Here is a 26,774-nt window from a genome sequence, read left to right as displayed (position 1 = left end):
GGGGCTTCAGTGAAGACACACAATGCTTAAACCTCAAGACAATGCTGATTTAGAAGAGTTCCAGGAGTAAGTGGTAATTGCTCCTGTTCAAGTATCCTACAGTCATCAAGAATGGCAGCTAAGTGCTCACTGGGGACCCCTGAGAGCGATTTAATAGATTAGGTCAAAACCCGAGTCCTTCAAGTAACCTTCTTTCTTTCAGTTCATTGACAATAATTCTGAAGTGTCTGCCTGTCTAGGACTTGTATGGGCCATGAAACAACAAGGGTAAACGAAACAGATGAGTCCTCTCCCATGTTAGCAGAGGTTCTGGCAGACGAGGAAAAGGAAATGTTAGGCTGCTTCATGGCTAGTGCCATTTCAGAGTTTAGAAATGGATAAAATGCAAGGAGAAGAAGAGAAATCCACACTGTGGGATTTAAAAGTGAAAACCAGGTGCTGAGCTGGTTTCAGTATTCAACAGCAGTGCTTCTGGGTAATCGGAGGGAAGGGAAGCCTGGTGAGCAGACCCATCCTTTGCTTTCTCAGCATTCCCTTTATCTGTTTGCATATTTGGATGGCCTGAGATTTCAGCGGGGGGAAATGTTCCTTTACTTTAACATGATTTTTAGGTACACTATTTCTTTTAAATGTTTCCTCATTCAGAGAAATGTACCAGGTATTTGCCACAAGGGAGAAATGAAAGATACTTGCTGACTAAGGGCAAGTGAGTAGAAGGAAGGCCATCTGTGAAGGGGAGGTGTGGAATGAGGTACAATGTTGTTCGCATGCAGCCATTAATGAGATCTAAGAGATCCCTACCCAGAGGACAATATGTTTTAGTTTAGAGAGAGTCTAGGGAGCCTGTGCATATGTAACCCTCTAGTCTAGATTCAGAACTTTAGGACTCCCACGCCTCTAAGACTGCAAGCCCTTTCTTTTGCATTGTATAGAGTACAGCAGGACATTGGAAATGAACACTTATTAAATTCTCTGAAAAGTTCGAGTAAGCAGGATTACAAGTGCACTTGGCTAAACCTCGACTAAAAGACGTTGTGTCCTAGGAAATAAACCTGTTTTCTTAAAAGCCCACTCTCATTTTCAAACTAAAGGACTAAATACTTCTCACGACTTAAAACTGAATGATACTCAGTAACTATCTGACTAAACAATGTAGCCACTTCAGAATAAATGATGCCAACCTCAGATTATTTTAGAATCTAATCCAAATGGAGTGTGTAATAATATTTCATCAACACACCTTATTTCTGTTTGCAAGTCAAGATGTTGAAAACATTGAATGCTTCATTTCTTCCTAATAACAGACATTTTGTAACTTACTGAATTATATAAGGACAATAATTATTGAGTTATACAAACATCCATTTCGAAGTATCTGCAAAAACCATTCTCCAAATTGTATTTGTATGGAAATTAAACTAAAGGAAATTTTAATTACTGCTCATGAAAGCTGTGCACATAGATTCCCTTTATGCTCCATCTGTTTCCTTTTCAGAGCATCAATACAGCAGTAGAAATTCTACTTTGGTCCATCAAATAAGCTTAAGACTTTATCTTTGACCTGACTAAACTTCTTGGTGGATAAAGAGTGCTTATGAATGAGTCTCGTGATCCAAATTGGATCTCAGGAACATGCAGTAGAAAGAGAGGCCTGAACTCCAGTGACCTCCACATATGTATCATGGCATGGTTAAGCATGCAAGCACATGCACCATGCACGTGTGTACACGAACACACTGGCTCAGAACTCTGAAACAAGAGCAGTTTCAATCTGAATTATATTTTTGGTTGTGAGCCTAGCCTTTAACGGCTGAGCCATCTCTCCAGCCCTCAATCTGAATTATAATTCACGAATGGCTTCCTGTTTGGGGACTATCAGACATACCATGCCAGAGTTGATGTACACGAACACTCTTCCTTCCTCCCTGATGGTGCTCTGCATAGGCGCTCCAACAAGGAGATCCGAGAAGCCATCTGCGTTGAGGTCCACCGCACAGACAGAAGCTCCAAAGTAAGAGCCAAGCTGTTCCAAAGCAAAGCACATGCGCAGTGAGAACATGTGGCGCTAGTCACAGAAGCCCTCAGCAACCCCATAGGCAGCAACGTATTTACCTTTTTACCTTTCATTTCATATACGATGGTCAGTTCGCTTTCATCAATGCTGAATATATACGCCTAAAATTGGGGAAAGAATTCAAAGACATTTACTTTCTTATCAAACTCAACCTATTTTTTAATCAAAATATCAATCTCTACAAGATGTAACTTGACAAACATAAAATATCAAGTGTTTAATAAAATTGTTACCACTATAAATTTTAAGAGTGATATATAATATTAATATTTATATTGATATGCCTGACTTGAAACACTATCGTCTCAGGAACCAACTTTTGGATCCCATAGAAAAGAAAAAGAAAAAGGTGTACCAAAAAAAAATTGAGTGCCCAATACTTGTGTAGCAAACTAGAAAAATCCAGAACTAGAATTACTTTATTCTATTCTTTCTAGTCTTACATGAAGCATTACCTGTCTCAACTCCCTCTTATTAAATAATAACCAGTACATTTATTCTCTGGGCATCTATAATTATGCCTTATTATTTATTATCATATTATATTATCTATAAGTTGTTATCTATATATTATCAATTTACTCATAGCAAAGCCTCATTTAAGTTATATGAGTCCCCTTAAAGTTTTCCAGCTAAATTTCTTTGAGAGCTATAAATAAATCTTGGGCAGATTCAACTGATGCAATATATCACTCATCATTCTCATCTTATATGTTACAGTGTCCCTTCAACATGTGACTCATGTAATCTATTCAAGGCTTTGTGAAGAAACACAGAGAGGGAAAAAAGGAACGTCTTACTTTTCCTATCTGTTCGTGTTGAGGGGCTCCTCCCACGACTTCGGTAGTATGTGGATTTCGGAAATGACCAGCTCCTACTGAGTAGCCTTCATAAAAGGAGAGAAACATATGACGCTCATCGTTCACAGCAGTTATATGCTTTTCTAACTCTGCATGGAGGTAACCAAAACTATCCAAAATAACTACTTTAGGGAGAACCTCAAAAACGTTTATATTAACTTAAAACGGTCATCTAAGCAATTTAAACACACACACACACACACACACAAACACACCACATGCACACGCACACACACACACACACACACACACACACACACATATATATATATATATATATATATATATATATGTATGTATGTATAAATTTGAATTCCCAAACTCTCAATCTTGACACTTGACCTGTTATTCCCTGTGCAGTATGATTAGCAATGGTCTTCCAGGATTGCAGTTGCAACATCTGAGTACACAAAACTCTGGAGCTTTCAAACGACAATCTTTACACCTTTCATGCAATCTTTCTATTTCGCTGACTTTACATAAAGATATAACTTTACACGATGAGACATAAAGTTGCCTACATTTCCTACAATACTTCAAGCTCAGTCACCTAAGGGAATGCTTTATGAGTTCTGTTGGAATGATAATAATATATTACTTGTTTTATTAGTGTCCTTTCTGAGCACAAAATGTTCGCATTTAAAGCACATATGGGTCAAATAAGCCTATACTTTGTTCAAAAATAAAAAACAAACAAACAAATGAAAAATCTACAAAACATATGTGCTTTCCTATAAAGGAAACAACATTACAAAATTTGTATTTTGTAGAAATATAGGTGACAAATATGATATTCTTGACTTGGGAAATGACAATGAGGAGGAGGCAGAAAAGGACAATAAAAATTGTTAAGCTCTGAGAAACAATTCAAGATAATCTTAAAAACAAAGCTTCTACAAGGAAAAAGCCAAAATGATAATTTTTAGAAATTTGTCATAATGCTCTCCATCAACTGGGAGGTTCCTTTAGGATCCTTTGGTCTTCATTTGCTAGTCTAAGAAAAAATGCACATATATTCAAAGACATGTGTTTAAATGAATGAATTAATACAGAGTTAGCCTAAAAACTTCCTACGAGCCAGGAGAGGTGTCACAGACTTTTAATTCTAGCACTCATGTGTCAGAGGCCAACTAGGGCTATATCATGAGATTCTTGGAAAACAGAAAAGAAAGAGTGGAGAAGGAGAGGGAGAGGGAAAGGGAGAGGGAGACGGAGAGGGAGATAAAAGAAATAAAGGAAGGAGAGGAGAAAAATAAAAGGAATTGGTTGTGGAGGGGTGAGGGTGGGGGCTTCCTGAGATAGAGTAAGCATTCAACAGTTCCTACATAAGGACACAGGGATGACAGCTGTAGTTACTTACACCAGCATAAATACAGTTAATGAAATGCTATTGGCTTTATGCTTAATTGAGACAGTCTCTAATATATACCTAATTGTTACTGCCCAATAGATGCGTATATAATTTCTAAGGCACAGATAATTTAAGTTGGTCAACATTTTACAGTACCTAAGTAGCTTCCAAATTTTACTTGATTCTGTCTGTCTACAAATGCCTTGTATTTGTTCGTAGTTATGTTGTAGACAAAGACGGAGCCGGTCCAGTACGATGATCCCGGGGCCCCCATCACAATCAAATCCTGCAAGAGAAACCATCATTTGAAAGTTAAACCTTACTGCACCAAATCCCTTGCAAATATACAACATTCTAAGCAAATAACCAGGAAATGCATTTTATACTAAAGCTCAAAAATGGGAACATTTTATTAATTTAAAACCATATGTTAAATAGCCAAAAAAGCTAAGAATAGAATTTTAGAGAACAAGCTCTGGAATTTTGTCCACATTGACCAGTGGGTTTCAACTATCAAAGGTAGGGCCATTAGACACTAGAATAGGCTTTGGGGACCAAGGCGAGGTGGGCCAGTGAAAGACAATCATCTGTGTGTAATTCATTAGGGTTCATTACCAGGATAATCATGTGTTACCAGAGAGTAAAGGGGGCTTAATTGATTTTAATTTGCAAAAATCACTGAATAGTGTCCCTAACAATTTCTGCTCAGATAATAAAAAGGCTAGTGAAATTTAGGGCATATTTTATCCTAACTAGGAAGGAAGAAAGGAGGGAAGGAGCAAGCTCTTGCCTCTGTTGCATAACAACTCATAGCAATCAAACCCAATTGACATATAGTATATTCTCTAAGTAACTCTGAACTTTCAGTGTCGTCAGTTCAATAGAGACTAAAGAAAGAATTGTTACGACATGTTAACATGTGGGAGTAAACCCAAAATGATATGGTCTTGAAAAAATTTATGAGATTTTAATGGGTTTCTGAGAAAACATGCAACATTTATTATTAGTTATTATTAATTATTATTTAAACTGAGGACAAGATATAATTGAGTTTTATGTAGTAAGAAGAGTTTGGAATTCTCTCTGGTTTTCAAGAGTACCTCACTACCATCACAATTTAATGTAAAAAGGACTCATGTATCTTCTTCACTTGCCACTAGTGATTTAAAACAACCTACTTGGATGGATGTGTTCATCTTTGAAATTAGCAAAAAGAAAATAACTAGCTACTTTAGATTTCCACTAAATCCTCAGTAGAGGAGATAATCTTGAGTGTGGATTTTAATTGATCCTGTATAGTATTGGTCATTTAGAATTTTACAATTTACAAAATTACAATTTTCTATAATTACATGTAAAACAATCATATAAACATGGTAATAATAGTCTACAGCTTAAGATTACTTAAATGTTACTCAGTAAGTCTAGAGAAACCCCAGAATTAAGCTTCTGCACAGATACAAAATCACTGGAGCTAATATTAAGCTGTTACCTGTGTGTAAAAACTAGATATTCCAGCTTGACACGATGCAAAATTTTCTCCAAATTTTCTCACAAAATCTAAAACAGAAATTCAGTATTGGTTTAGATAAATTGGAACTATATACCTTGAGACAGAGTTTGGCTGTAAAGCCCAGGCTGGACTTGAACTTAAATCCATCTGACTCAGTCTTTTAATTGTTCAGGTTTAATTTTTATGATAATGACCATTCGCCATAGTTTTATTTTTCTCAGAGGGCTTCACAAACATGACTCTTAAGATCTATATCTTACGATCTCCTTTTGAAAATAATAGTAGTTGTCATTATTTAAGACCATTCAGGTCTCCTGTATTAACCTTCAAATTATCATCATGAATCATAATTAAAGGTATTTCTCTCTCTGTTTTATCTTCATGGGAAGGATTTGCAACATATATCAAAAGTTAAAATGAACCAATGAGTGAAAGGACAAGACCTAGAATTTGCACAACTTAATATCCTCTCTCTTCATGGTGACTTTTTATCTGTGTGTGGTCAAAACAATGGCAATCTACATCCTTGGCAAAACCCCACAATAAGCTGTCACGTTGCATCCTGTATATTCCGTTGCTAGATTCATTCTCTGACAAAACCAGAACTCAGTGTTGTATGATAGATACCTCCTTATCATGCTCCATCTCCCACATCCCCAACCACTTTGCCACTCTTCCCCTGTTTTTAGTATTTTTAGGTTTCACATATAAATGTGATTGAGTGTGTATTGTTTTCTGTGCCTGGTTTACAGTATTCTCCGTATTCATCTTTGGTGTCCCAAAGGGCACGGCTTACTAAAGCAAGATGACATTCCATTACATGTATGTGCATATACACACACCACCCACAAGTCCTTTACTTGCAGACTCCTGAAAGGACCATGGAGTTGTGTGGAGTTTCTATTTTCTCTATCTTGAGAGGCTTCTGTAGAGTCTCTCATGATGCTGCTGCAGTAATTTGCACTCATACCACCTTTGCTAGCTTTTACCTCTTATCTTTTTGGTAAACAGTCATTTCAACAGGTAAGAGGTGTTCTTTCCAGGTTTGATATGCATTCCGTGATTGTTAGTAACACCAACCCCCTTCATAAAACCATCAACCCTTTCTCTATTTCATTGGAGAGAAAAGATCTTGGTTTTACTGATATGTAATCAGGTTACTGGTTTTGTGCTATCTCTTTGACGAGATTCCATATATACTTGTGTAAAGATCTCCACATCTGAGAATCTTTGTGTGTGCCTGGTTCATTCCCCAGTCTTTCTCTCTACTCACTTGACGACTCTCTTAGCTATGCAGAAGCTTTGCTGCTTGGCTTACTGCCACTTGTCCCTTTCCTTCTCTAGCTCAAGCTTTTGTTGTGGTTTCCAGGAAATCATTACTTTCTCTGTGACCAGGGGTTCCAGGGCTGGGGGCTTCACCTTCACCTTTAAGTTTTTATTCCATTTTGAGTTTACTTGTATGTATGGCATAAGATAAGACTCCAATCACACTCTTTTGCTGGAGGATATTTGGTTTTGTCACATTAATTCATTGAGATTATTCCTTCCTTTCTGCTTTGCCTCACAGAAAGAATCAAGACCCCTGTGGACATGTAAGGTCTCTTACTGCAAAGCCCTGTGCTACATGCTTTGGGACTTTACTGAGTGTCACAGCCCTGCTTCTTCTCCTGATGCTCTTTTATCCATAAACTTCTATGAAAAATAGATGAGGACCACTTTTTCCTGTTGACAAATTACTACATCGACATATTTGCATTTCCTGCCATGATTTCTCACTCTTTCCAGTTTCCTTAAGCCTTTGTTTTATAAATTTTCATGTGCTATGCTAATAAGGCTATGCTAATATTAACTTCTAAAAGAATTTAGATAGATAAATTTTAGAAAAATAACTCCTACAGGAAAATGTTTAAATACATAAAATAAAATTATTAGGTAAAAGGGAATAATAAATATATAGAAATCCAGACTGAGTTTTATTGCAATTGAAAATTCAATATTCATCTCTTGCCTTCTTGCATTTGAATGTAAAATATGAACAGTTATTACATGGAATTCTCCATAATATTAGAATCCAGACATGGAAGAACCTAAAAAGATCAGAATCAGTAGGTAAATTTAAGTATGTGTTCAAAGTGCTGACAGGTAATTAAAGTTATTTTTGGATGATAAGGGAGATGATGACAGTATTTTTATCATTAGAAAAAAACTGGCATTCTTCATATTTTTAGTGTTCTAAAGACAGTTGTAGAGTTATTGACTGTTATAAATATCATCTTGAAAGCTGCTGACATTTGTCCCTAAATCTCAGTTAGTTCTGTACATAAAATACAGATGTCCAATGAGACAGAGTTTTCCAAGTTTAGAGCAGTGATTCTCAACCTTCCTAATGCTGAAACCCTTTAAGAAAGTTCCTCTTGTTGTAGTGACGAACCCCCTCTCCCGCCCCGATCTTTCGTTTAGAGTTCATAAGTGAACCTTTGCTACTATTATGAATTGTTATGTAATTATCTGTGTTTTCTGATGGTCTTAGGTGACCCCTGTGAGAATGTTATTTGTACCCAAAGGAGGTGTGATCCACAGGTTGAGGACCACGTGTTGCTATAGACACTAATTCCTTACAACTTCAAGAAATACATATGAGCTGGGGAAAGGGGAGTGGGAAGGATTTGCTTTTACAAATGCCTTGAATCCTTTTAGAGACTCCTACAAGCTTCTAGGAAAACAGAAAATATAGTCATTTTCTTTCTAATAAGAATTTTCTATGTAATTCCATGACTTTGAGGACCCTCTGTTTCCCTAGCATTAGACATGCTTATACAGATTTGAAAATAAATTTAGTACAAAATTGGAGAGTTATCGACCAGCTCCCACAATTATTCAAATGAAACTGAAGAATTGCTTTTCAAAAGCACAGAATGTTTGTTTAATGTATCTATCGCTACAATACAGATTAAACAGAGGAAGGATACTGTAAGTTAACAATGGGTACATCAAAGATATTCTTCCTCTTTAAGCGGGCAAAAATGAAAATGCAAAGAAAAGCTGACTGAAAGCCTTTGCTTGTGTCACTCCATCGAGTTGGGTCCCACTCACCTTGGTAACAAGGGGCCATCCTTTTACTTAGTTCTGTCCGCAAATCAGAAGGCATGCCATAGCAAACACCAGTGGGGAGTTTATTATCGTTCTTCATGTAAAATATATTTTTCCACCTGTGCCCACAAGTCTGAATAAAACAAAGTCAAACAAAAATTTGAAAGTCACACCTAGAAGGTCTGATCCCAGGACTGGTCTTGGTCGGTGGTCCCACTTCAATACCTACCACGATAGATCCATTTTCTCCTGGCTGTCTGGAAATCGTCACTCCCAGCCACTGATTATCTCTCTCTTCCAAGCACGTCCTCCCACAGGGTTCTCCACTGGGGCTTCCTGCAGCATTTGGAAAAATCTTATCAGTTTTGTTGAAAACAATGTTTTTCTAAAGGCATAGAGTGGTTAAAGGTAGACCCTTATTTCTAGGGTTTTTCTTCCCCCAACTTTATTTCCTCTTATATCCATTTAGGAGTAAAAGTGAGTTGCTCTACGCTGACATAGTTGGTCTCCATACAAGCTGAATCTTCTTTGCTGAAATGACCTCTGAGTGATGCCATAGAGGCCATGAAGAAGTGGCCTCAAGTGGTAAAGGAGGTAGTTAATTAACATGAACAGGATGAGGAAGGTCCATTTGATACAAATCGGAGGCTGGTGTTTAGAAAGGAATTTGTGTTTTGCCTTACCCATTTATTAACATCAGCAGAGCCCTTCCTGAAAATGTTTCTTGAATGTTTCTCAGCAATTAAAGTGCAGTTTATTAGAGCTGGAAGATGATGGCTGAGAGTGTAGACATCGGAGTGTATAATTAGCATACCAATAATGCACAGCCTTTGAAACAAAACGCCCTGTGGTTTAGACTTAGCGGGATGACTGGCGTTTTCAAGGATGATCAAAGTTCTTTGAAAACAATATGGAGGTGTGGGGGGGTAGTCAATAGGCTTTGACAAATGTAGAAATTACAGTTGGATGCAGCCCCGCTAGAATGTCTAGCGGTCTTCTTCATGACAGTGATCTTCTATTTGCCAGCACAAACCTTTATCTTTTGAGGGGGAGCCTCAGTGAAATTCTGTGTTAAAGTGATTTCCAATCATTAGCTGGAGGAAGAATAAGGTAAGATGGGTATCATAGATCCTTTTTTCCTGACTTTACATTTTGTCCTCTTTAGTCAACACTTGAATATTCTGTGCTCAGTTCTGACAGCAGAAGAAAAGCATTAGTATCAATTAGATGAGGTAAGTGTACCGGAAGCTGGAATTCCTTATTTGGAACACTGGCTACAAGCTTTTTTAGTGTTATAGCACAATTTCCCACACAGGTCTTTGTGTTATTAAGTACACATTTTCCCCTCTAACCTTAATCCTCGGTAGAGGTTCCTGGGAAAACTCTCAATGCCTACCTACATAAAGATAATATATTTAAAAGGAAATCATTTGTATTGACTTTCCTGAGCCATACAGATTCTGTGTAAGAAGTCTAGGAAGATATATATGTGAATATATGTATGGGTTTCAAAACATAGAAATACCTGATGCTTCAATACAGCCAAGCTGAAGGGGGCTTCCAAACTCTTTCCTGGAGTCTCATTCAGTGGAAACAGCCAGGCCTATCTATTCCAAGGGTGGCTTCAGATCAGGTCAGAAGCATCTTTAGCATAGAACATTGATAATGCTTTGTTGGCTTGGTTTCCTGGAAACCAATGGTGCCTTCTACTACTAATGGGTAGTCCGGGAGAGACAGACTGGGAAATGAAGGCAAAGAGACCCAGAGAAAGAACACGGCTAAGCAACAGGAAGAGCAGCTTACTGTGGTCCCAATCCTGATAAAGAATGGTCCTGAGGTACAAAGAGCTTCCTGTGTGAAAATCATGAAAGCAAGAAAGGGCGGAGAGAGAAGTAAGAGGGAAGGAAGGAAAGCCAAGAAATAGAATGTGTTTGTATGATGTCCTGTTATACATTCCACTTTGAACGCTCTCAGCCATCATCTTCCAGCTCCAGTAATTGCCGAGAAACAGTCCGCCAATAGGGTTAGCAGGCTAGCAGTGGTAGCTGCTAGGGCCACACAATTCTAAACCAGTATGGGAGTAATAAGAAGGGAGGCCTAAGGGTAATTTAAGTTTCATTGGGATACAATTTTCAGTTAGAATTGTCTTTAAAATCACCAATATTCTCAAATTAATGTCAAAAATAGATCCAGGCCAGATGTAGATAAAGCCCTATGACCTTAAGAATAAATGACATATAATTGAAAACATGAAACTTTTCTTTAAAATTATAGTCAACACCCAGACAATCCACCTCCAGTTGTCGTTGTTAAAGACAGGAGTGAGTGAGTGCACGGGCCTCTGAGTGCCACCTTCCCTGTCTGCATGTGGAGGAAAATGGATGTTTTCCTCAAGATTAGATTTGATATTTGCAAACAAACGTTCTCTTCTACAGTTAGTCACCAGAAGTTTAACAACCACAAACACAGTGCTTTGGAACCACACAAATGATACCATGCAAATTTGCAAGCTGAAAATGGCCCAGAAGTTCATATGTTCAAGAATAGCATACTGCATGCAATTATGTGTTTCCTAGCTGAGCTGTTTCCTGTGTTTTCAAACGAACATCAGAGACACCTTTGCCAAGTTAAGCTGCTATCTGTTTCATCCAAGCTGCTTTCTGAGCAGTAGTGTTAGCCATGCAGAAGACAGTGCTGTTACTGTCTAGCCTTCCTGTTCTCTATGCCCCTTTCGTATCATTTCAGCCCCTATCTCTCCATTTCTGGGGTTTTTCTGAGCCTTCCAGAAGGACTTCTGAATGACCTGGCTTGGTTAAAATGACTTCTCTGAGAGTCCATAAAGTCCTAGGCATTTATTTCCTGTGTGGCCGAAGCCCCACTCTTTCCCTTACTCTTAATTCTATGGTTAAAGCAATGATTCTTAGAAGCAGAACAAAGAGACCTCCAGAAGCCACAGGAAGAGATGTTTACTTTGACATGGAAAGTGGTCAAACTTTCTCAGGATCCAAGCGGTGAGGCGAAATTGCTCTTGAAAGGGGGATGCAGTGGATGGGGTTGAGTAAGACTAGACATGGTCTTTCACATGTGTTATTATGTGGCCTCAAACAACAGACACTTCCTAATTTATAAGGTCTCTGCTTTGTGGTAATTTAAAAATATATATTTACACAGTATGTGTACATATTAAATGATATAATACATATCACTTATCTACTTTATGGAAAAGACTCTCAACCTTAGAAGTCAAGGGCTCTTACTAGCATAGGCTGTGATCCCTGGGAAGAAATTATGATGATTCATTAACCAGGAGGAAGGAGGACTTTGTTTTGACTGGGATTAGCTGCACACATTTGTTTGCAGCTGCTCTGCTCTGCTTCTGTGGCTTAGCACTGACCTTATTCATCGGGGCCAAACCCAAATCTTACCAGTCATCATCCCATCCTAACACAAAACTCAGAAATATGTGCTAAAAAATGAATTTTATAAATGGAAAACAATAACCAATCTTCTATTTCCATTACGAGTCTTGATTTAATATATGTCAAAAGTATGACTATGAAGTCATAAAGTTCATAAAATAATAAAATTGTGAAGAATTATTTTTACAGGCATACACTCATATATATAGACACATATCATCGCCATACACACTCACACCCACTCACATACACATTGTGATATTTCTTCTTTTTTGCTTCTCGACACTGCTTCCCACAGAGGCAATCCTCAACTTTAACCACAGCACAGAGAGGCTTTCCGCACTTGTTATTAGACAAAATCAGTTCCCAGAACAGTCTGCAAGTCAACACTTTGGCTCTGGAATTTCCTCGATTTCTGGAACACGTTCCCCTTCTCTTTGGGAATGCCAGAAAAATCTCAGCAGAACAGTCAAGATGGCCCCATCTTATGCTTTTCTTGGGCCTCTGAGACTTCCTTCCCTCGACCTCTGTGCTTCTGAATCTACTGTTCCCTGTGAAGGAGTTGAATGGTCCTGAGATCACCTAGAAGAGTTTTGAACAAATACCAACCACCAACTGCACCCTCCTCCCCAACCATCAGTACTCAGACAAGCTGCTGCTGGGGGAGACCTGGCCATTGGCATTGAAAAATGTCTCCCAGGTAACTGCATTTGGGGGTTGAAGCTGGTCTTAAGAACAACTGTTTCAATGATGTAGATGGGCAGGCCTTTCCCTGTATAATTACTGGACAACCTACATTGCTTTCAAAATAGTAATGAAAGATCTGTCCTATTGGGTTTCAGCTAGGTAATAATAGCAGGCAATTAAATACTAAACATATTTTCTTCATGAAGGAATTGGGTATTCATTTGGAGGAGAGGTGACATTTGCAAAGACTGTGACAAGAAAGCTAATTTTCATGAATGTCTTTGACAACACCATAAAAAAATCCATATTTTATTTTATCCAATGTCACACTGCAATGATTTATAATCCCACTTTCAAGTCAGCTTACACATTACTAAGCTAAACTTTTAGCAAATCAAATTAGTTCCATGATTGAAAAAGTATTTTACATGGTTGAAAACAAAAGAGGTCAGCAGGAATTAGCATCTGATGTTTTTCCACTCTTTTGCACTGGAATGGCTAATTTGTAGCACAGTTGAATGCATTTTCCCAGTACAAATTAAGGAAAAAAATAAATATTACAAACCATCCCCCTTTTCTAAGAATTAAGCCCATTTTTATTTTTTTCAAATTGAGGAAGAAAATCAGATATATGTGTGTGTATTAGTTTTTAATTTCAAACCAATGATTTCTACCAGTATATACAAATGCACACGTAAATGAAAATTAGGCATTTTAATGAGCAAAAGTAAGATTGCTAGTACAAAGCTAACTGGGCACTCTCCTTAAACGCACCTCTTCCCCATTTTTTATTTTGCTGTTTGCTTCCTTGTATACTATCAATACTCCAAAAATCTCACAGGACAATGGAGGACTGGATAGTCAATCTTCCACATCACCTCAAGGGAGAGAGACTGGCTGTGTTCTGACAGTAGCACTCTGGTAGCACAGAACACTGCTGCTCACATGGCAGGAAGGGGCTTGATACACAGTTTTGAAGAGGGATTCTAAAATAAATTATGCCACCGTAAAAATCCCTTGCTAGATATGACGAAAGACTGTAATGTTTTCCCCAGATTCAGAGATGAAAGAGTGCTTTGTTTCTGTGTCCCCTAGTTTTCTTCCACAAGTCTATTTCCTTGAGTTTTAAGACATAGTAAGTACAACTAGTGTGAAGGAAATAGCACTTGAGACTGAAGATTTTTCTAAGTGTGACTGGGAGTAGGGTGACTTAAGATGGTAAGAGAGTTGGGATCTGTGCATTGCTGTAGGGACCAAGACAGGTGTGATGTATTTGGACAAGAATGGGACGTGAACATGTTTTATGTGAACATTAGATGATGATATTGTCAATGCTATCTTAAGGATTTGATTAAACATTAGCTGCATGTAGGTCATAGCATAATCCTCTTGTATACATGGCCCATCGTTTTATGGGAAACCTCAACATGAACACTGTTTTATTTCACAGTAAGGCCAGAAGACTGCATTATTAATCCCTTTATTCATAAGAAAATTGATTTATGTGAATATGTAAAACCATGTGTGTAAAGGTGTGTGCACACTGGCTAATGCATATGTGTATTTAGAGGTTAACCCAGGAGGAGTTTCAGTTGCTCGCTGCTGTATTTTTTTTTTTTGAGGTAGAATCCTTCACAAAGCCTAGACTTCATCTATCTAGCTGGATTGGCTGGTCAGTGACATCCAGGGATCCCCCTGTCTCCACCTCCCCAGTGCTGAGATCAGAGACTTTTTACCATGTCTGGCTTTCACATGATGCTGGGGGTTGGACTCAGCTCTTCATGCTTGTGCAGAAAACACTTTGCCATCTGGGGCATCTCACCAGCCCCCCAAACTGAGTCACTGAGTCTGAAACTGAGTCAAGGACCTGCCCAAAGGTATGAAGCCAGTAAATAAAAAGATTACAGTTTTAAAAGATTGATATTTATGTTGCTTCCCACAATTCTAAAACATCTAATAAAGAACTCTACAAATGTTCAGATATGTGGATTAACTCAATTCAATTTTGCATTCTAAATCTGTTTTTCCACCTAAGAGTGTGTAAAATATAACAAATCTGCCCAAATTGTAATATCAGTTTTTTTGTTTTTAAAGTTAGGGTCTCACTCTAACTCAAGTTGGCCTGAAACTCATCACTAGCTCATGAAACATCAAGAACATATTGTTTGTGAAGATTCTCCATTTCTTGACCCCTGTCCTGCCCCTCCCCTCTGTGTTAGTCACCTTCTTCAGTATTGGGGCATTTCCACTGAAGAAGTAAGGACACTATGGAAAGGTCAGTCTTCTTTCGACACCTTTGAGGGCTCGAGTGAAGTGCTGTGCACTGGGGAAGACTGGGACTTTTTGGTGAAATGGTGTGGTTTATCTACCTGAGTCACTGTTCTGTGGATTCCCCAGCAGACACTTGGTGTGGTCACTCAGTCTGACTTTCTGGACTATAGAAGTAACTCTGCTCCTTTGGAGCCTATGACATTCTTTCAGGTTTCAGAAAAATAGCAAAAGCCCTTACTTTAAAAGTTACTTTTGTCTTTCACATTTGAAGTTCTACTGCAAGAAAAACATGCATTTAAAACTTGCCCATTTTATTTTTTTAATTAATCATAGAAAATGAACTTCTTCTCTGTTCTTTGTCCTACAGAGTCATTAATGTAAGATAACTTTTTAACTTTATAAAAAGGCCATGCTACATTCTCAGATTAATGTGGCTGACCTTTTCCCTTTCAATTCCTTTGCTGGGGATTTTTCCCTTTTTTCTTTTTTTTTCAGAGCTGGGGACCAACCCAGGGCCTTGCGCTTAGCTATGCAAGTGCTCTACCACTAAGCTAAATCCCCAACCCCTTAAGATAACTTTTTAAAGGAAGTAGTAACTGCTGAGTGAAGGTAATCTTCTAAAAATCCCATTCTGTACACAAATTTAGACTATCAGAAAAGAAACACCTGGAACTATAGTGCAGATAAATTAACATCCTATAAAACATACCAATACATACAGATAAGCATTACAGAAACTTATGCCTGTGTATGTAAGGCTGCCTAGCACATAGTAGGTGCTCAATAAATGGCAGATGCAGTCACTCAAGGGACCTGCATCCTGCGGATTTCAATTTAGACACCAGAGGGCGCCCACAGTGCCATGAGATTCAGTAACAGTCTCCAGCTCTAACCCAAATGGCCCTTACATTTAGTTTGTCCTACCAAACCATACGTACTAATAAGTCCATCATATTATACATTCTACGATGTAAAAAGCATGCAGTTTTCTCACACATCTAATTAAACATGGTGGTGATTCTTCTAAAAAACAACAGTGATGTAGGAACTCAATAGCAATTTGTACTGACAATGATGCAGAGAAATGGAAACCACAGCACTGGCATTTTGAAGGTGGCAGAGGACACGAAAAACATCAAATGCCCAAGACCCTGCAAATCTAGAGCCAAGCAGGAAGGAAAAGATCAAACTAAATGTCAAAACGAAAAACACTCTCATTTTTGTTCCTTTAGTTAAGAAGTTCTTTAAATGTGATTTTAGGATGGCTAGCAAAATCTGATATTAGCTAGCGGACATGTTCAATACGTATGAAAAAAAATTATAATTCATAAGAAGATGTGTAAGGCCAGATACTTCTGTTCTCTAACTTTTAAGTGTTCTGTTCTGTTCTGTTCTGTTCTGTTCTGTTCTGTTCTGTTCTGTTCTGTTCTGTTGTCCTGTTCTGTTCTATCCTATCCTATCCTATCCTATCCTATCCTATCCTATCCTACCCTATTTCTATTCTAATTCTGTTCAGTTCTGATCTATTCTGTTCTAATTCTGTCCTATTGTTTCTAAAGGTTTCACATCACAGTTACTAGCACCACAATGTCAGCTTGAAACACAGATGTGACTTGGTCCTGAATCATTCTGTAGTTTCAGAACTGTAGAAAACAAGGGGACTTGTGGAGACCTCATTCTCCTATCTGGGTCTCTAAAGGTCTTTCAGCCTCAAGTTTCTTCAAAATCCTCCAGAAAACCCATACTGCTCCTTGTAATAGCATCAAGGGAAAATGTACTCCAATAGGTGTATTTGGTAAAAATAGCTTAGGAGAGTCACCTTCTTATTTACTGCATCATTTTTTTGCACCAGCATAGTTTTAATAGCTGTAAACACATGTATTGATTAATTTTTCAAAGTATTCTTGAAGTAAGCATTATCATAAATATCAATATCAAATATGAAGAGGGTTTAACAAAGGGAGACTGACTACTTGTTAAAGGACACACAACTAACTCTTGGTGGGTGTAAGGGGGTGGAAAGAAAAGGCCAACACAAAAAACAAGCTCTCCAACTTAGCTATTCAAATGTTGGCATTACTAATAATCCAATTTGGTACTAATCCTATTTTAAAAATAATTTAGTGCTAAAATTCAGTGACATTTGTTTTCAACATTAGAAAATAATAAAGGAAAAAATCTACTTTCATAGTTATGAGGTAGTTTCTTGGATTTAAAGATTCATTTGGAAAACATATGAAAATTAAATAATGTAAAATTTTTATTTATTTATTCATGTGTGCTTGCATCTGTGCATGTACACATATGTATGTGTGTTCCTGTGCACGTGTGTGTATGCCTGTGTGTGTGTGTGTGTGTGTGTGTGTGTATGCATGCAAATACTGTCCCAGGAGCCTCCAGCTGGTTTTCCTGTCTCCACTTCCTGTTAATCAACACAAGCATCTTTACCCACACAAGCACCATAACACAAGATTCTAAAAAGAAAATTTATCTGGGGAAACCCGCTTGCACTTAAAACTAGAGCAGCCAATGTTGAAAATGCTATCCTCCTTTTGTACAGTTCACAGGTAAAGTAGGTAGAGAAGAGAAAAAAGAAACTGCAGATGGTCAGGAAGATGGGAAGGTTTAAGGAAAATCAGCGAGGACTTGCCATACTGTCCTTGCCAGGGAAGTCACACCCCAGGATGAGGAGTTAAAGATTTGAGGAGGTATTTCTCTGCAGGAAAGGCTAGGTAGAATAAAGCATTTCAGAAACCATGATTGGCACACAGAAATGATCAAATACAATGCTCGGTAGAAAACATTCACAGGAAGATAGCGCCTGAGCGGAGAGTGAAGTCCTGCTCCAAAGGTTTCACAGGTGTTGTAAACATTCACATTTTCTACATCTCAGCTGTGATATGATTCTAGCCTTCAAAGACTGAGACATCTCTCTAACTCAAGGTATAACACGAAAAAGAATATGACTAACTCACTTCACGGAAGTAGACACTCTCCCAAATAAAGGGGTCTGAAAGTGGGTATGTTCTGCTTTTTCTGAACATATTCATTACGAATTATAGTGTTTGAAGATTGAAAAGAATGCTCATAATCTAAAAATGTAGACATAAACCAAGGACATCAAAACAAACATGGATATTACTGAGCCAGATCCTGTCACTTATAAAATCAGTTCAATGTTCTAATTCCCCATGTTGAACTATTCATGAAACTTTTTGCCTTTTGAGGCAATCGCTTCCAACCCACTGCTGATGCAGTGTCATTGGGGGGAAGCTGAAACTGGCAACAAAGCCTGTAAAATCCCACTAACTCCATTCATTTAGTTTATATTGAGTCTTCCTGTGTGATCATCAAAACCAATGAAAAAGGACTTACACCTTAGCTTGCCCCATTCCAGAAAGCCTATCAGATGGACCTGACTTTTTGTCGCTGCCGATGTATATCTAACATCATTCATGAATCACTTATCCCACCTCTCTGGTCATCTAGATTGAGTTCATTGAAGCTTTCGGTCTCATTTTGTTTAACTTTATTTCTTAGACATAGCATGCAAAAGGACTGAAGGTAGAACAAGTGAGAAGGATTGGTATCTCTTGCTCCCATCATAGACTAGTCTGGACACCATTTAATACTAGTCTTCCCAAAGTTATTGATGAATCAAATTTCTCTAACTCAGTGAAGCTACCTGTGTTCTTATCTTTGGGATGTCTAGGGTCTTTTAACACTTCCAGTCACTTGCCCTTTCTCTAAACCCTCTCATCCTCTGACTTCCACAATGCCAGGTGATTTTCTTCCTGCCTTCTTGACTCTGTCTTTCTTCAATCCCTTTCTATCTTCCCCAGCAGTTCCCAACCATAGATAAACATTGGAATTATCCTTGGACCTCTGGAAACTCCTCATTCCTTTCTTGGACTTAATTCGATATAGAGCCACTGGAACTGGAATTCTTAAACACCCATAGATGGCTTAAGCTGAAGTGAATTGAGTAACCCTATTGTAGGTCCTTCTCTAGTTGTAGAAAGCCTCATTTCTATCCTTGGTCTTCTGATTCTCTTACCCTACAGCTGACAGGTTAAGCTCATTCACCCCTACATGACTTTGACTGTTCCCTCTATGTCCATCACCCTTGTCTCTGACTGACTGGGATGAACTTCTCTCTGGTTGTCACAAGTAGACATCTAACTCATAGATAATCTATTTCTGTGTAGAGAAAGATTTCACATCAATGAAATGTAAGGCCTTCCCAGAACACCTGCTGCCCTACCCCTTTGTGTACACATCACCATTATCTATCCAATATCCCAAAATTAGAACCGTTAGTGACATCTTTGATAATTTCTTCTAGACCTCGTTACTTATTCAAAATGTACCAAGTGTTTCTGACTCTATCCTCCAAACATCTGCAGAAACTACCACTGTCCTAGTTAGGAACTTATTTCCAGTAGCTTCTATCACAGCAGAATTTACCTATAATTGTCAAACTATTCTTAGTCTTGATTCACTGATTCAATACTACTCATCATACCAAGACTATGTGTCAAATACACAATCTGAATATATCACTTCCCAGTTTTAAACATCATAGGATCTGTTCATAGCCACAACTAGTTCCAGAAATAATGTCTGGAATCTCCCATTCACATCTCTCTTCGGCAGCACGAACTTATACAGTTTTCAGTTCTTTCAAGGTACTGTGCTCTCAAAGTCCTAGGCTTTCCTGATGCTTAATCTGGCTGGCAAAATTTTTTCCATCTTTATTCTTTGAGAATTTTGTACTTGTATGCGATGAACTATGACCAGATATACCTCAGTTTCCCCCAACACCTCCTTATCCTCATTTCATTATGTCCTCTTCCTCCAACTGCCTCTCCTCTTCTCTAATAATCTACCAAGCCCAGTTAGCTGCCCATATGTGCAAGGCTATGGAGCCAATCAACTGGAGCATAGGAACCTCATGGTGGCCACCTCCTCAATGGAATATTATTTTTATAATCTCTTCCTCTACCTGAGACTTACTTTGTCCCCACATGAGTCTCAGTTCCTCAATATTTTGTTCTTGTCAATTGATCTTTCCATCACCCTTTCATACAATAATGAACACATAATTGGAAAAGACATTGTACAAAGGATTTTGTGCATTTAGGTCTGATCCTTGGACATCCTTCAGCTAATAACTAAATGAATGTACAAAGACATATGCATAATGGACTACTAATACCTGGACCTAGATTTGTCACAAAGGAAAAGTATCTTAGCCATTAGAAATATTAGCCAGTGAGCATCTAATATATTAAGAAATGTATTTAAGAAAGCTTCATCTTTCCAGTTAAGAAGATTAGAGAACTTCTAACCTTTTAAAATACTTGTCTTTATTTTTAATTATACATAACTGTTATATAGATATATTGGAGCTGGCATCATGGATGGTTGTAAGCTGCTTGGTGTGGATGCTGGGATTGAACTTGAGTCTTCTATTAGAGTGCTTCAAACCTTCAACACCTAAGACACTTGCCCAACCCCAGCTTCTGCCATTTAACCTCGGAGTTTGTTAATGGCATCCTCTCACCATGATTTTCTGTGTTCAGAGTAGCCTGTGTTTGGGGATGATTTTTTTAAAATGACCAATCTGTACTAATTTCAGCTTCATAAGCTACAATTTTAAGCTTACTGCAAACAAAAGAACATTCCCTAGGATATATTTGAAGTTGTAACAGTTAAGTATTTGCATTTTAGTATTACTAACCCTTGCCAATCGGGCAGAAATGATACAGTACTTAGGAACCTGACCCCATCCCAAATAGGGTATGAAATATAAAAACAGATCTCCTAAGGCAATGTTATTTCCAGAAATACATTCAAAACCATTAATGGTGACCAAGTTGCTATGGACCATTGGTCTTTCCAGGAAGAGAAAAAGTAGTCCAGGCAGGAAGCTTAACAGAGCTCTGCATCTGTAAGGAGAAGTGAGGATCCCACCCTTTCAAGCACAAATGCAGGAGAGCTCCCCCCAAGGTGAAGTTTTAGGGGGCTATTGCTGTTCAATAGATATGTAATGTGTGCTCAACTCCCATGTTTAACTGAAGGGTTGTCATGTGACAAAAGTAAAAAGAAATGTTAAGTCCATTCAAAACTATGTAAGTTATCAATGCTAGCTTAAGATATTTGCTTCATGAGGCAATTATAGCTTAGATTTGTACTGTCTACTGCATAAATTACTTAATAGAACTTCTTACTGTGGGCATTTCCTGTCCTCAGAAGCCACATGTGGCCAGTGACTACTTTACTGAACTACATAACTGGGTAACCTTAATTTCTATTACCAGTTAAAACAGTCATTCAGAGCTGAAGAATCCCCACTTAGGGAGAGTAAGGGAGGAGAAGGAAAGAAGGAGTGGGGGAGGAAGAGGGCAGGGGGAGAGGGAAAAGAGAGAAAGAGAGGGGGGAGGGTAGAGAGATGGGAGAAGGAGAGAGAGAGAAACTATTCTATTTTGGTAACTATAAACTATTAAAAATTCAGAGTGTCAGACTGGAGACATGGTTCAATGGTTAAGAGCACTGATCATTCTTCCAGAGGCCCTGAGTTCAATTCCCAGCAACCACATGGTGGTTCACAACCATCTGTAATGGAATCAGATGCCCACTTCTGGGGTGTCTGAAGATAGTGACAGTGTCCTCACTTACAGAAAATAAATAAAGAGGTCTTTTTAAAAATAAAATCCAGAGGGCCTTAAGAACCAAATACACTTTACATCATTTAGGCGGTGTTGTTGTGTTCTGCCTTGTTGGATACTGTCATTTCATGGATAGATCATGCTTAAATGTATTCATGGAGTCACCATTTTTATCATCCTGACTCAGGAACTATCAGCGACCAAATAAATTCATTAAACAACCCCTAGTAAGGGTACAGGGTCTCTGACAGAGAAGAGGGTAACCATGTGGAAATCTCCACAGGTAGGCATATGCCCTCCTGAGTGGGGGGGGGGGCTACTTTTCTGTTCATGGAAGGAAGTAGCAAGAAACCAAAACCCAACAGAGGCAGGCACGGTGCCAGGAGAAGGCTGAGAACACAGGAAGAAAACACCCTCGGTGGTGCATTACAACCCCTCGGTGTCACCTCAGCAGCCAATTCCGTCTGCTGAAGGGGCACTGCCAGCATCTCCCCTAAGCATGCTAGATAAATGAGTACGCCTGTTCCACTCTGATTATAGCTCTAGTGCATACAGCAGGGTATGCAGTAGCAACAGCCGTAGGTTACACTAGGAGAGCACAGGAATCTATCTCTATTGGAGGCAGCCATTTATCTGAGCTACTAGAGAGACTTGGAAACAGCCCCAGATGAATGCTTGGAACTGAAGAGCTGATGAAACCATTTTACAAGACTGGACAGTTTAAGAACCATGATAAAAAGTAGTTATTCCAGGGGCAAGAGGTTGCTTCTGCCAACAGCTCCATCCTAGTGCAACTATTTTGATGGACCAATGACTTCCTTTTTATTTTGCTTCATTTCAATTTGTTATGATTTTGTTTATACAATTAGCATTTTTGCTTAGTTTATGACTTGACTCTAATTACTTATTTTGATAGCATGTTATTGCACATGTTACATATAGTCTTAAAAGATAAATAAAGAACAACTAATTTTTGAATGTCTGATACATATTTGATATTAAGCTAAATATTTGGGTTGGGGTAGGACAGAGGTTGAGACAGGACCTCACTATGTAGGTCTGGCTGTCCTGGAACTTGCTGTGTGGACCAGACTGATCTGGAACTGAACTCACAGAGTTCTACCTGACTCTGCCTCCTGAGTGCTGGGATTAAAGGTATGTGCCACCATTCCTGAATAAGCTAAGAATTTTTGAATTCTAGAATATAATCAACCATATTATAGATAAGATAATATAATTAATTATATAAATAATATGGCTCAGGACATACAGAAGACTTTGTGTATATATAGGTAACTTTCTCCTTCATATCTTTCTTCTTAAACATACATACAGAAAATGTGTTCATAAGTGGTGGTGCATAGTCTACAAACCTTGCAATCCTAATATGTTTCTGCCAATCAACTGGTGACTTTTAGCTTTCTTTCTGGACATTAGCATCAGTATCTTACCTTCTAGATTTAAATTACTTTTTATTTGTTCTTAGTAAAGGAATGATTTTCTCTAGAAACTGAGAATGTATTGTTCAGAATGTTCACTGAGAAGTAAGTTCAGGCAAGTCCCTTACAAACCCCTCTGAGTGTTCCCATGGCCGATGCTGCAGCCATTCAGTTGACTGGGACCTCAGACTCATTTCTGCCTCTCTCATCTCAGTAGTTTTGTTGTTGACTCAGATCTTGAAGGTAAGAAATATCGCTTTGGCTTACCATGGCTGACTCTTTGACCCAGAAAGCAAGTTGATGACTATAAAACTTAAACTTTCCCCTTACTCATCCATCCCATAACGCTTTATATCTCTTAAGTACTTAGATGTCTCTGTGGTGAATTCTGTGCTCCGCACCCCCCAGTGAATGTAGGTTTTCTTTTAATTGACAGCTGTGGACATCTAAAAGTTCATATAAATCAGGACATGATCCCTTTCCAGTTTAAATAAAAGGATCCAGAAATAGATCCAGTGCCCTCCAGGCAGGATGTAGCCACCAGTATTTGTAATGTCATGGAAAGAATGCCAGTACCACAGCAGTGAAATCGCCGCCCTAAGACCCTGTGAGGACTCTCTGTCAGATCAAGGCTTCATTCATTGCACAACCTCTCAGGCACTGAAAATACAAAATACAAAAAAAAAAAAAAAAAAAAAAAAAAAAACAAAAAAACCCAAGAAAAACAAAAAAACAAAATTTGAATGCACAAGTCTGTGAATCTTCTATGAACTCCAGTCTGCCACTTGGAAAGGGGATGCTTAATGATGCTCAGAGGCCTAGCCCTCCTTTATAAAGAACTAAGTTTCATAATAGTTGTTTTTTCTGAGTAAAATTTGTTGTTCTTTCGCTCTAGCCTTTGTCCTCCTCCTCCCCCTCCCCGCTCCCCTCCCCCTCTTCCTCCTCCTCCTCCTCCCCCTGTGTTTTACTACTCCCAGGATCCTTTGCACTTTAGTGTCAGCTGTAGCCTAGCCCAACACACACATAACTCCTGCAACTTTTATGGGTTGGGGGGGTGTGGTGGGTGGTGGTAAAATTGCAAAGACAAACAAAACAAACAAAACAAGCAGACAAAGAACAACAAAGACGAATATAAAAGGTTTATGACAAAGTAAGATATTCTGAAATAATCCACTTACAGACAAATATAAAAAGGTAGCAATTCTGGCCCATCATTCATCATCACTGGTAATATATCCTATCTACAGAGAGACTGTACATCAGAACCCTTCATTTAGTTTTATCTTCACTGAAGATGTACACCTGAAGTGATAACCTAAGTAGTCACTACCTAGGATAACCCTAGGTCATAAGTACTTTTTTGAAGAAGGAACCTACAGTTTTCTGTGTTGGAGTCCTGCAGGAGCAGAGATAGTACAACCATAAACCAGAGTCGAGGGGGAAACATTGAGCAATATACACAACGATGCTTAACAGCACTGAGAGCAAGATAGATCTAAATTAATATTAGTTCCCCTTTCCTTCCCCATGCGTCTGTGCGCAGCAAATTTGCCTTTGACTTTGAAACATGAAACTTGTTCCCCTCTGCCCTCAGCGCACATTTCTCAAGTTGCTGAAAACCTAAATAAAGACAGAGACAATAAAGACAGAGGCTGAAAGACAGGCCTGCTTTGCAGGAGAATTTGAGGGGAGGAAAAGTAATAACTATATGTTAGACCTCCTATATTTATGATTTTAACAATAGGCGTGCCGATTTTTCTTCTCGTTCTTTTGTGGTCTACAGTGTCTTTTTAAAAGGAGGAAGAAAAGCCCCTGGGCTAAGTGGCGGGACGGGTTCAATCGAAGTTTCCATTCCTGATGTGCCTCTCACTTTAGAACAAAGTTGAGAAGTCAAAGACAGAAGTGCAATCCTTAAAACCTCTCTGTGGCTGGGTCCTCCGGCTTTGAAGATTTTACACATGTCAGAATATAGGAGGAGGTAGTGGCCAGAGGCATCTTATGAGATTTTTCTCTGAAAGAAGTTTGCTAGATACTGAGATCATCTACAGCTGCAAGCAAAGGAGAGGAAAATACACCCAGAAGAAAGGTGGCGTGGCGTTAAAGTTGAAAAGCTTGCACTTTAAACCAGAAGAGACTGCCATCATGTCCTCCAGGACATGCCCTACAGTGGGCCCACGAGGGGGAGAAAGTTCATCATCTCTTGGTTTGGGGACCCAACTCACCCAGCTGGAGCTGTTCGCAGATCTGGTTTGGATTCTTTCCGATCCTGCATCTGTAAATCGCCCCAGGATTGACCACCGAGGCATTGGCGAGCCAGCTGGCAGTGGGCGCCCCCACGATGAGCCTAAAGCAAGAAACATGCAAGTTCGTTCAGACCTGAACCAGCCTGTCCACCCAACCTGCCCCGTGTCGGCTTCTGACAGCTGTGCAGTGGGCAGCAAGGGAAGTGGCGCCCACCTCCTCTGTCCATCACTGGAGACTCGGGACTCAGGAGCCAGGTACCAGGAGCACCCTGGGGGCTGCCATCCCAAGATAAGTTAGTTCCAAGGCTTTCCAGTGAGCCGGCTGGCTGAAGCTAGGATTTTCTCTGACCTCCCAGGAGGGCGGAAAGTTTGATTCAGACATGGAATCCCAGAGGCGGAGGCGCTGAGACATGCCTCTTGGGGAGGGTGTACTCACCAGCGCTTCGTCCCGTGGCTGTGCAGCACCACCGAGTAGCCAAACAGCGTGCCGGAGGGGCCCTGGTACAGCAGTACACTCTCCGGGTCCAGGTTGTAGGAGTGCCCGGTTGGTACCCTGAAGTGTACCCCGAAGTACAGCAACAGCATCACCGCTTCCTGGAGGGCGACCCCTCGGGGCCTCGGTCTGCACATCGCTTCCGCAGCCATGCACTCTTGGTGGGGAACATTCAACACAAAACGGCCACTGACCAGAGTTGCACAGGATGCGACGGTTGGCCAAAGCGAAGAGCGCCCCAAGAGATGAAGTGCAGCAGCGTGTCTGGTGCTGGCAGGCGACAGGGGCGGAGAGAAGAACGCCAGAAGAGGAGGGGAATTGGTGGCCACAGGCGGAGCGATCCTGGTGGCCAGGAATGCCTCAGGCTCTGACCCACGCCCCGTTTCTGTGGCCCGGGGGCCAGGGGCCGGGTGCTCCTAGGATCTGGGTGGGGTCCTGGGTGTGGTTCAGTGGCTCACAGCCTGGCCTCCCATCTCCCCAACCCGATCCCCATCCCTGCCCCGCAGCTGCTGTAGGGGGCGCTAGGGGACCTAGGTTGCCCCCTACAGGACTCACACCCTGACCAGGTTCTGGCAGACATCACACAGGATGGGATGGCTCTGGGCTTCTGGAGCCCAGCAAAAATAGCCCTTGGGAGACACAAAACAGGTCAGGGGTTCCCCT

The 26,774-nt window shown here is 39.6% G+C and overlaps 1 protein-coding gene across 1 annotated transcript in view; it reads right to left on the bottom strand.

Annotated features, from left to right (window-relative positions):
* Nucleotides 1-26,423, bottom strand: part of Itga4 (integrin subunit alpha 4) — a 72,388-nt gene extending 45,965 nt beyond the window's left edge. Inside the window, exons 1-9 of the mRNA XM_032903554.1 lie at nucleotides 26,055-26,423; nucleotides 25,598-25,719; nucleotides 9,118-9,224; nucleotides 8,892-9,021; nucleotides 5,778-5,845; nucleotides 4,442-4,571; nucleotides 2,875-2,960; nucleotides 2,113-2,175; nucleotides 1,886-2,023 (exon numbers count right to left, since the gene is read on the bottom strand). Of these exons, the coding sequence (XP_032759445.1) occupies nucleotides 1,886-2,023; nucleotides 2,113-2,175; nucleotides 2,875-2,960; nucleotides 4,442-4,571; nucleotides 5,778-5,845; nucleotides 8,892-9,021; nucleotides 9,118-9,224; nucleotides 25,598-25,719; nucleotides 26,055-26,263 (1,053 nt within the window). The 5' untranslated portion in view covers nucleotides 26,264-26,423. The remainder of the gene's footprint in view (nucleotides 1-1,885; nucleotides 2,024-2,112; nucleotides 2,176-2,874; nucleotides 2,961-4,441; nucleotides 4,572-5,777; nucleotides 5,846-8,891; nucleotides 9,022-9,117; nucleotides 9,225-25,597; nucleotides 25,720-26,054) is intronic.
* Nucleotides 26,424-26,774: the final 351 nt, after the last annotated feature.

The sequence above is a fragment of the Rattus rattus genome, chromosome 5 (assembly GCF_011064425.1).
Source record: "Rattus rattus isolate New Zealand chromosome 5, Rrattus_CSIRO_v1, whole genome shotgun sequence".
Taxonomy (NCBI): Eukaryota; Metazoa; Chordata; class Mammalia; order Rodentia; family Muridae; genus Rattus; species Rattus rattus.
The sequence above is the reverse complement of the archived record's forward strand: the minus strand, read 5'-3'. Positions and strand labels throughout refer to the sequence as shown.